Source organism: Anastrepha ludens, chromosome 4 (assembly GCF_028408465.1).
Source record: "Anastrepha ludens isolate Willacy chromosome 4, idAnaLude1.1, whole genome shotgun sequence".
Taxonomy (NCBI): domain Eukaryota; kingdom Metazoa; phylum Arthropoda; class Insecta; order Diptera; family Tephritidae; genus Anastrepha; species Anastrepha ludens.
Window position 1 is genome coordinate 40,615,202 of NC_071500.1, and position 11,703 is coordinate 40,626,904.

The 11,703-nt window shown below is 42.1% G+C and overlaps 1 protein-coding gene across 1 annotated transcript; it reads right to left on the reverse strand.

The window, feature by feature from the left end:
• Positions 1-10,509: 10,509 nt before the first annotated feature.
• On the reverse strand, positions 10,510-11,054 carry LOC128861799 (uncharacterized). Its single transcript, XM_054100176.1, has one exon. The coding sequence runs from the start codon at positions 11,011-11,013 to the stop codon at positions 10,510-10,512; it is 504 nt and encodes a 167-aa protein (XP_053956151.1). The 5' UTR covers positions 11,014-11,054.
• Between the last annotated feature and the right edge of the window lie 649 nt (positions 11,055-11,703).

The window sequence follows — 11,703 nt, forward strand, 5'->3', positions numbered from 1 at the left end:
CCTTCTGTTCACACAAGACAATGCTCTAGACACTTGAAAAAAGAGAAAAACTGTTTGTGTTAAAACGTGAGAATGTGTTGCTACTGTGTTTGCAAAATTGTCTCATGTAAAAGTCAAGAAACTTAAACACATTAATTCTCTATGAAGAGTTACACAATTAAGCTAGAATTAAACAAGATCCAGTGGAAGCTGGCCTACAGTTACTGCGGCTACAGCTATTATTGGTTAGTTATCTCCAAATAATTGCAAAGGGTTTTCCAATAACAGGTGTGATTAGTGAATGGATTGCGTTATCGAGAGATGATTAACAATTTTTGTGGCCGGAATTGGATGGTATTGATCTGGACAACGTCTATTTTCAACAAGACGGCGCTACGTGCCACACAAGTAACGAAACCATTGATCTTTTGCGGCAAAAGTTTCCTTCGTCCTCCTCTGCTACCACTAGCTGGTACCACATCGAATACTTTCAGAGCCGGAGCGTTTGTTTTCATTCGAACGACGTAACAAACCAACAAATCCGCTGGTATTGCGAAAAAGTGAAAGCCAAGATTTCTACATCTTACCCCAGCGAGAGCAGAGTACCTGAAGAGAAGGTGCTGGGATGATTCCACCCCAGAACTTGAAGCAACCCCACCACATGGACCTTATTGGACAATGGCCGGTAAAGATGCCCAGAAAACTCGAGAGCTGCGGCTTGCTTTGTTAGCCTCAGCCTCCGATCTGTTTGTGGCCAGAAGGATCCGTCGACTTTTTGCCCGTTCGGGCACTAACCTAGCACTCGCTGAGTTGACGGAAGCCTCTCTTTCCAGGAACAGATCACAGGTTCTCAGGTTATCCCTTTACTCTCATTTCGTAGTGAAACCGTCTGAATGGTCCCCTGACTAACTAGCTCATCAGCCCTGTAATTTCCATCTATGATACAGTGACCGTGAACCCGAATGAACCTAATATCAAAGTACTCTGATGCAGTCGAGAGGGAATTCACTAGTTCCGAACGCACCAACGAAGATCCCTAATTGCTGCTTGGCTGTCGGAATAAATATTTACTTCCCTTACTGCAGTTACAGAAGTAAGCCATTATTCCGCTGCTCCTTTAATTGCGGCTACCTCCGGTTGGAAAACACTACTGTGGTCCGGTAGCCTAAATTTGAACTTGAAGGCTATGCTGGCAGTTACATTCCGAAAATTCCTTGAAAAAAATACTTGAACTCGTACACTAATTTAATTTAAGCTAATATCTATTTGACGATCTTAGAGAAAATTGCCAAATATGAGACTATACTAGTAATTGACACAGCAAGGAGAGCTTTGGTTGTTGTAACTGCCATTTTCTATTTTTGTTCTAATCCCATTGAAATGTTGGCGCTTTTAAAACATTTATGCTAACTCTTGTGTATGCATTAACAAGTGAATAATAAAATATGAAAATGAATACGTGCTTGAAATATTTTGTATTTAATAACAAACAACTACGTTTCAATTGCTTGCAGATATTTATCACAAAATGGTTGCCGATAAAACGTATGGGCTGACGGTGGAAACGGTGGCGATAGACGTGCTTCCATTACTGATAACGACACCGTTAATCCCGGCTTAAATCTCGAACAATATTGCATGCTGGTCGAGGTAAAATATATTTTTGCGCAAATATTTTAGCCTTGAATAGTATTTACTCGTGTGTTTATGCATTTTATATAATATTTACATGCAATATTGCATGGTGTTCAACGCTGTAGTACAAATTTGTGATGAAAAAAGTATATCAGAAGCAAATGCAAAGCTATTACGCAAACACCATCTGGCAGATTGCGTTCAAAGTTGTTTTGATAATTTTTGATGTTATAATTTTTAAAAACTTTATTATATACGGCAACCAGATAAGATCGATAGGAGAAGAAATAAAAAAACAAAGCAAACATATGAAATTGACTCTGGCTTTATTTTGAAGATACAATCAACGTCATGGAAATGACCGCCTCGGCTTCGTTGGTAGTAATTCAAGCGGTCGATCCAATTTTTGATAGCTCAGTCCAATATTTGCAGTGTTATTTCGGCAATAACGTTTTGAACGTTGGCCATGATCTTATTGAGAGTATTTCTGTTGTCAGTGTATAGTGAAGACTTGAAGTACAACCAGAGAAAATGATCGTGTGATCTCAAATCGTATGATTGCGATGGCCAATCGATGAACGCTCGCCATGAGATGACCCAGTATTCAAAATTCTCCTTGACAACTTCGAGTGTTACGAAAATCAGTTAATATGCTCTGTGCCGAAGACCATTGACCATTAACGGTAACGGTGTCGCCTTCCTCTTTTCGAAAGAAATAAGGACAAAACAGGCAGTCCTTATAAATACATTAATGCTTGAAGGAACACTCGTGGATTATTCTTGCTCTAATAGCGCCAGTGCTAACATCACCGCCTAAGCCGAAAATAGGCCTCCTCGGAAGAATAGTTTTAAATTATATTTACGTATATTATTTGCAACTGAGCCGGAATTTCGACCATATTTTTTAATAGTTTCTTTGAGTCCGGTAAGGATGAAACGACGCTTAGTAATACGATTGGATATACTGGATCTTTTGACAGCAATTGGCAGAACTACTACTGCTATATAGTCGCTTTATGTTATATTATTATCACTAGAAACTGTGAGGACTAAACTCAGTAGATTGAGCTTCTTCTTCTTGATTGGCCTTCCTCTTCCTCTGCTACCACCAGCTGGTACCACATCGAATACTTTCGGAGCCGGGGTCTTTGTATACATTCAAATGATATGACCCAGCCTACGAAGCCGTTGGATCTATATTCGCACGTCATACACGTCATCGGATATTGTCATCGTCTACGTTTCTGCGCCATAAATTAGTACGGAAATGATGAGAGTCTTCTAGAGTGTTACATTTGTTCGCCTCGTCGAGAGAGGACTTTATTGTTCAATAGCCTACTTAGTCCAAAATAGCACTTATTGGCAAGAAAGATCTACGTCGGATTTCAAGGCTGACATTGTTATCGATGTTAGTGCTGGTTCCTAGATAAACGATGTCTCTCACAACCTCGAAATCATAACTGTCAACTGTGACGTGGGTGCCAACATGCGAGAACGCCGGCTGTTTATTTGATGACAGAAGGTATGTACTTCGTTTTGTCCCCGTTCACCACCAGCCCCATTCGATTTGCTTCTTTGTCTATATTGGAAAAGGCAGAACTAACAGCGCGTTTGTTAAGGCCGATGATGTGAATATCATCGACGTACGCAACAATTGTACGCTCTTATAAAATATTGTGCCTGAGCGATTAAGTTCTGCGGCTCGCACGATCTTTTCCAGCATCAGGTTAAAGGAGTGATACGACGAGGGTCACCCTGTCCCAAAGCTCGTTTGGTATCAAACGGCTCACAGAGGTCCTTCTTACGGCGCTGCTGGTATTGAGCGACGTCATTTTGCTTAGCCGTATTAGTTTTGCCTCGATACCAAATTTAGACATCGCGGGATATAGGCAACACCTTTTTATCCTGCCGAATGCAGCTTTAAAATCGTCAAAGAGATGATGTGTGTTGATTCTTCTTTCATGGGTCTTTTCCATAACTTGGCGTATTGTGAATATTTGGTCGCTTGTAGATTTTCCAGGTTTAAAACCACACTGATAAGGTCCAATCAATTGGTTGATGATGGGTTTCAGCATTTCGCACAATACGCTCGCTAGAACCTTATGGGCTTTAGTTAGAAGACTGATCCCCCTGAAGTGACCGCCGAAGCCGAATGGGTTGGTAGTCACACCATAGATTGTAGTCGGAGCTCGGACTACATAGGTTCGAATCTCTGTGAATCACCAACATGAAGGAACATTTTTTTCTAATAACGATCGTCCCTCGGTAGGAAATGAAAAGCCTCCGAGTGTATTTCTGCATGAAATAGCCCCTCATAAAAAAAATATCTACCGTTCGGAGTAGGCTTTATACTTCATTTGTGGAACAACATCAAGACGCACGCCACAAATAGGAGGAGGAGCTCGGCCAAAAAGGGTGTAAGCGTCAATTGTGTACATATATATTTATGTATATATATGTATAATTCCCCGGTAATTGGCACAGATTGTAGTATCACTCTTCTTATAGAATGGGCAGAGCACACTTCAATTCCAATGGGACGGCATGCTTTCCTCCGACCATATTTCGCATAGAAGCTGATGCATGCACCTTACCAGCTTTTCGCCGCAATGTTTGAATAGCTCAGCCGGCAGTTCGCCGGCTGCCATGGCTTTGTTGCTCTTTAGCCGCGTTGTTGCTATTCTCACTTCGCCATGTCGGGTAGTGGAACGACAGTTCCGTCGTGAACCATTAGGGTATCGAGATCTTCACATTCTCTCAGACATGCGCAGCTATCACTCTTTAACAAGTTCGAGAAGTGTTCCCTCCATAATTTAGGCACGCTCTGGATGTCAGTCACTAGTTTTCGTGCATTGTTCCTATCGGCCAGCATCCTAAGCTTCTTCTTCGGCGGTGATACGTAAAGAGCGAGAAATTTTGCTGCATTGCTCTTGTACTTTGCTCGAAAAAAACATTTATCAGTATATTACTCGACTCAACGGTATTTCGCAGCAGTAAAACTTCAGCAGCTCTAATATTGTGCATGATTTATTGATTACTTTGAATAAAGGTCAAAGCTATGGCAGTTCTGCCTTTGTAGTTCTTACCATAGGAGGCACCTTGTTTCACGTAAAGATCCACAATGATTGGACTTCGACTAATCTTTTTGACAATCTCTCTGACGTCAAGATATCGATTTTTCTTTAGCATCCATTTATTCCATAAATAATGTAGGCAAACTGAGTGGCTCTATTCAAGTGAACCAATAAGTCAAACATAATGTTACACGTGTTGAAGTTTTACTGCTGCGGAATACCGTTAGATGGAAAAATATTTGGATGCATCTTTATTTTCGACAAAGCCACAGTCTTCACTTGAATTATCAAAATTCTTGGCTCACTAGATCAAATACGATTGCTTTAATATCATTCCTTAAAAATGATTGCATCTAATGAAGTGAACCCGACTGTATGTGTGTAGGTGTAGGTGTATGTTAGTTCATGAATACAGTGACTGATTTGCTAAATCGTTAAAAGCATACAGAAATTCCAGCTAGTGTTGTTTTCTTGCATTTCTTGTTTATACATATTTACAAACATGCATATGTGTGGAGGCATGTATATGTACATGCATTTTTTTATCGAAACTGGCTTCATCAACTAATCGTTTTCCATTTCAATCATACCATATTCCATGTATGTACTAATAGGTGCTGCAAGAGATGCTGGAACGAATTGACCGACAGCAACGTAACAAATTGAAGCTTGACAATCTGTCAATACCATCACCGGAACGTCATCGTCCATTGAGACATCAATTCTCTTCGGATAACAGGAATACACCACCATTCAATATACCCAATTTGCGAATCCATCAGCGAAAAACATCCAGTGCTGAGAATATGGCACAGAAGAACTCTGGAGGTATGTACATACATAAATATAACACACACTTCTTCCCACACACATACATGTAAATGCATTCGAGATCAAAAGCAAATGCAAATAGGAATACACACATACTTGTTAGCTCGTACAAATGGTATGAATTCGTACCATACATGGGACCGATTGTGGGAAAACAAATATGCACATGCTTGTATGTACATATACTCGTATGTATGTATAGCACATGTGAATGTAAGTACACTACAAAACAGACATAAATTTGCAGTTTGTGTGTTTGTAAATACATTTGAAACAACAACAAGAAGCGAAATTTTATCAGATTTTTTCGCTATATGTCCTCCTTTTTTTAATTTTAGTTGAAGTACCCGACTTTGTAACTATTTTTAGTTAATGCGACCCTGCCAAGCATGACACAAAATCGTAGAACATTTTTTTCTAATAGCGCTCGCTCCTCGGCTGACATTGACAAACTTTCAAGTGAAAAAACTTCTGCCTAAATCCATCTGCCGTTCGAAGGTGGCATAAAACTCGATTTGTGAAAAAACAGCAAAACCCCACCTTAAATAGGAGCAAGACTTCTGTCAAACACGCAATGAAGGGTGTATAGAAAAGGTCTTTCAAAAGTGAAGCCTAGATGTTAAAAGTGAATAATTCCTAGACGGTACCCTTTTTATGTTATCTTTGCTATTTGTCGAGTAGGAAGATATAAAATTTTAAACGACAGCAAAGCGCTTTAAAATTATTGAACCTTATTGTGATCTATGAAAATGGTCGATCTTTCAGAACAACATATCGCAAAATTCATGATTTTCTTTATGGAAATAATTGCCCGAAAGAGCCGGCAATCCAAAGGTTGATTAAAAACTTTGAAGAAACTAGTTCTGTCGGGAATAGAAAAAGGCTCTTACTGATTTTGCCTGCAGACGTGCTCATGGTGCGCATTTAAATGATGTAATTTTTCACATATTAAATGTTAAGAGCCGTGTATGAATAAAAATAGTGAAACCTGAAATAATCTTAGTTTTTACATGCACTTAGTTAGAGGATAGAAATCAAATGCGGGTATCATAATGGGCCTTAGGGCCACCAAGTGCTTTGTCTTTGATGGCTAACCCAACTCAACCTAAAGCACTGAAAGCACTGTAAAATCAAAGCGTGCATATGACTCCGCTAGACTTTTTCTTATTGGGTTTTGTGAAGTCGTAGGTTTATATCAATAAGATGTAATAGTCCAGTTCATTGCAGATTCAGATAGATTTATGCAGCAGAGTCATGGTAAATTGTACCTTTTGGATAGGCACTTTTAATCCAATGGATTTTTAAAACAAGTAAAAGTCATAGGTAGGTAGGTAGGTAGGTATAGTGGTTGTCGGTTGACACACCTAGGCCTGCTGTAGGCCCATTGTGATACCACCAGGGCTGTCCCCTCTCCTCACTCTACATTGTCCTCATTGAAGCAACCTGTGGCTTTAATATATTTAACAAGACTTGTTATTTTTACATTGGCTACTTCTGCCAAGTTATTCAGGGAACTTTCTCCTAAAATATTGAACCTTCTTCCATCCAGAGCCATGCACCCGCATAGAAAGTGTTCTATAGTCTCTTCTTCTTCAATATCGTTACAGCTTCTACAATAGTCGTTATAGGGCGCTCCCAGCCTACTGGCATGTCTGCCAATCAGACAATGCCCTGTTAGGACCCCGAGTAGATTTCTCATATTTTTCCTGTTTAGTTTTAACAGTCGGTTTGTGCGGCCCATGTTCCATTCCGGCCACGTCATTTTACTAGTTCTACAGGTCAAGGTCTGAGACCACAGCCTGTTGGCAGCACTGATAGTGTGTTTATCTATAAGCATCTTACAAGTTGCTAAGGGTATAGGAATGTCCTCTTTGTCTGGTTGGATCGGTAACGTGGTCCCCAATCTCGCTAATTCATCTGCTTTGCAGTTGCCTTCTATTTCTCTATGACCCGGCACCCAGAGCAGGTTTATTGCAAAGTACTGTGATAGTTCTGTCAAAACGTCGATACATTCTTTTACTGTCTTCGAGTTAATATTGGGCGATTTTAAAGCTTTCAGGGCCGATTGGCTATCTGAAAATATGTTTATATCCCTTGTGGTGAGGACACTTTTATTTAGGGCTAGCAGGCCCTCCCTGATAGCCAAAATTTCAGCTTGAAATACACTGCAGTGATCCGGTAACCGGAATGAGGTGTTGGCATACATTCCTTCAGAATAAATGCCTCCGCCTACTTGATCATTTAGCTTGGAACCGTCTGTATAGATGCTGATTCCGCTTTTATTGTCCATTACCCCATTGTCCCAATCTTCCCTCGTTGGGAAAGTTATGGTAAAGGATGTGTTTAAGTGCAACTCTACTGAGCTACAAAAGTCTGTCGCTTGATGTAGGAAGGGATATTCGTCTAGTATTCTAGCGTGACCCCTTCTGTTAGTGGCTAAGTTAGAAGATTCTATTAGCCTAAGTGCCGATTTCGCCGCCAGCTGCTTGCTGTAGGCCTCAATCGGTAATAAATGCAGCATGACATTCATCGCTGCCGTGGGTGTAGCCTTTAGTGCCCCGCTTATGCAGAGACTAGCACCTCTTTGAATACTTTCTAGGCGTTTTACTGTTGTTCTTTTCTCGAGTATTGGCCACCAGACCAATGCACCGTATGTCATGATAGGCCGTACCACTGCTGTGTATAGCCAGTGTACTATTTTTGGGGTTAGGCCCCATTTTGCCCCCACAATTCTTTTGCATGTATAGAGTGCTGTGGCTGCTTTTTTTACTCTATCATTAATCGTTTGTTTCCACGAGAGCTTCCTATCTAATATCAGTCCTAGGTAGCTCGCCTCTTCCCCAATTGATAGTGTGATACCCTCAAGAGTAGGGGGTTTAGGACAGGTAACCTGTATTTCCTGGTGAACATGATTAGTTCTGTTTTGCTGGGATTTACCCCAAGACCACTCGATGCAGCCCACCGGCTTACATCGTTCAAAGCATTTTGCATTATATTGCAGAGGGTATCTGGGAATTTCCCTCTTATTAATATTGCAACATCGTCTGCGTAGGCCACTACGTGTATTCTCCTTTCCTCTAGATTCTTCAACAATTGATTCATTGCCAGAATCCACAGCAGAGGAGAAAGTACACCGCCCTGAGGGGTGCCCCTCCTGACGGATCTGCGTATCGTCGAGGGGCCCAACGTCGAAATTACTAACCTGCCTAGTAGCAACTGTTTAGTAAATTTCACAAGGCCCTCGGCGACACCCAAGTCAGTCATTGCGCTTGTTATGGCCTCCGGTAGGATGTTGTTGAAAGCGCCTTCTATGTCTAGGAAGGCTACCAGAGAATACTCTTTGTCCTCTATTGATTTCTCTATCTCTGAAACTAGTGAATTTAATGCTGTCTCTGTGGATCTACCTATACAGTAAGCGTGTTGTGATCTCGCCAGTAGCGACGGGGTCAAGTTTTCCCTTATAAAGGCGTCTATTAATCGCTCTAGAGTCTTTAATAGGAATGAGGAAAGGCTAATAGGTCTGAAGTCTTTAGGCTTTGTATGCGAGCTCCTACCAGCCTTTGGTATGAAAACTACTTTGACTTCCCTCCATCTTAGGGGGACGTAGTTTAGTCGTAATGCTGCTCTGAATATGGTTATCAGCCATTGCATAATGTTGTCCAATGTTTGTTGTAGTTGCGCAGGGATTATCCCGTCTGGTCCCGGTGTTTTATATGGATGGAAATTTTCTACAGCCCAAGTTATCTTGGCTTCTGTGACAATGTTGGGGATGTCGGTACCTAGTACCGCATCCGAAGTTGGAATATTGGCGGTTATCGCTTCCTCTAAGTTACCTGGGAAGTGGGTATTTAGTAATAGGTCTAATGATTCTTCGCTGGATTCTGTCCAGCTGGAGTCTGGCTTCTGAAGATACCCTCTGGGTTGAGCAGACTTGGTTAGGATTTTCCTCAGTCGAGATGCCTCCACCGTAGTCTCGATCTCCCCACAAAAAGTTCTCCATGAAGACCTTTTTGCTTTTCTTATTTCTTTCTTATATATTTTTAATTTGTCATAGTATAGGTCCCATTCACATTCGCTTTGGGAGAGTTGGGCTCTATTGAATTGTTTCCTGCAATTCTTTTGTAGCTTTTTCAGTTCGGGTGTCCACCAGGGTGGCTTATTCTTCCCTCTATACCTGGCTGCCGGACAAGCCTTATGCAGGGCTTGGTTGCAGCAATTAGTCAGTCTATTGACCATATTGTCTAATGCCTCTATGCTAGAGGGGTTAAAGGGGGGATCCATGGGCAAACGTTCTGCTAGTTCTTGGGAATATCTTAGCCAGTTTGTTTTCCTATGGTTCCTAAATTTTAGTGCTTTAGGATGAATGACCTCTTCTTGGAGCGTGCATTCTATATATCTGTGATCAGAGAATGAATGTGCATTAAGTACCCTCCAATTCACTATTCTATCTATAATTGAGTCTGAGACTAACGTAATGTCAAGAACTTCCCGAGGATTACGTACAATAAAGGTAGGCTCATTACCGCGATTGCAGAGCAATAATTTGGTACTCATAATAAAATTAAAGAGTGACTCACCTCGTTCGTTAATATCTGAACTACCCCAGGTAGTGTGATGGGCGTTTGCGTCGCCTCCCATAAGTAATATCTTGCCGCAGGCTTCGCTGTCCAGTATTAGCTCTTTTAACAGCTGCGATGGGACTGGATCCCCGTGTGCCATATAGAAGGACGATAGCCGGTACTTGTTACCATCTGTCTCCCAGCTTATCGTAGTTGTGTCTTTATTGCTATATTTATAAATCATAAATGTGGTTAGTTCTGTTTTTGCCATAATACAAGACCTTGATTTACCTTCACAGTCTGCTGTATACAGCTTATATTTCGGTGTCCTCAACCCGCAGATGCGCCCTCCATTGATCCATGGCTCCTGAATGAGGACAAAATCAGGGTTGTCTGCTGCCATGCGATCAATTAGGGCTTGTGATGCTAGCTTACTGTGATGTAAATTTATTTGTAGAAGACGCATGGTTAACACTCTCTGAATCTTCCTGTGAGTCGCTCAAGAGCTCTTTTTCTGAGTATGTTGTACTCAAACCAGCTGTAAGCTCAGTTGTCGTACTTGTACTCATTTTCTTGAGTCTAGCTGTGAGCTCAGACCCTGACGAGCAGTATCCTTCCATGTCGATGCTTTCGACATCGCTGGAGGACTCCATAGGATCTTCCTCAGCGTCATTGGCCTCAATTTCTGAGGCCAATTGGTCGATGGCATCAGCATCTGTTTTATAGGTTCTGACCTTAACCTTGCCAAAACCATAGTTTATCATACCTTCGCTTTTCGCCAAAGGTTCTAGAGAATCGTTTGTTAGTAACAGCATTACTTGCGTTGTGGCACGTTTCGTCACCACACCGTCTACTGTTACGGTATTGTCAAAGGCCTTGACAAATTTCCAGCTCCCCGTAGGAAGGCCTGGGTTGCATGCACTTATTATCTGCATGACTTGCTGTGGGTCAGAGGGTGTAGGGACCCAAACTCGTGCCCTCGGTCGAGACGGGATGTCTTTTTTGTCTAATTTTAATCTGGCCTTGGTACCAGCCAGCGTCAGTGCATGATGGGGGCGGACCTGGATTGCTTAGTAGCACTTCCAGCGTTACGTTGGTCAGAGCGGCCTGCACCCATTTCCATTGGGCTCTGGGAATTCTTCCTTCGGGATCACCCTAATCCAGGACACCAATGATGATGCGATTGCGGGCCACTTCCGCAAACGTTTTATTAGGCGCTATGCCTCGATTTTTCGGTCTTTTCGCTGACGGTTTAACCTCTTCAGTAGACCTCTGTCTTTTGGTGGCAGCTGACGATGTGGTTGGCCTTTCGAGGGTGAAGTTAGGAAGAATCTTCTTCGCCCACTCTATCGACTCCCTTACCTCCTTCGTCAGCTCCTCCGTTGTTGGTGGAGATTCGTGCAGCCTTTTGAGTATCCTGGCGGCATTACGCCTCTCCAGGTACCCTGCTTTAGTTGGATCAGTGATCCTTACTGTCGGCCATTTTCCGGCAGGAGCACTGGCCTCGGTGCTACCTGTGGCAGTCTCTTCACCAGCTCTCCGCATAGCCACAGGACGTCGACTAATTGGTCTGGTTCCGATAACCACCGCAGGAGGTGCCGATGTACTGGGGCTAGGCTTAACCT

Coding starts and splice junctions, on each gene's coding strand:
- LOC128861799 (XM_054100176.1), bottom strand. CDS start 11,013: ATGCAGATAATAAGTGCATGCAACCCAGGCCTTCCTACGGGGAGCTGG.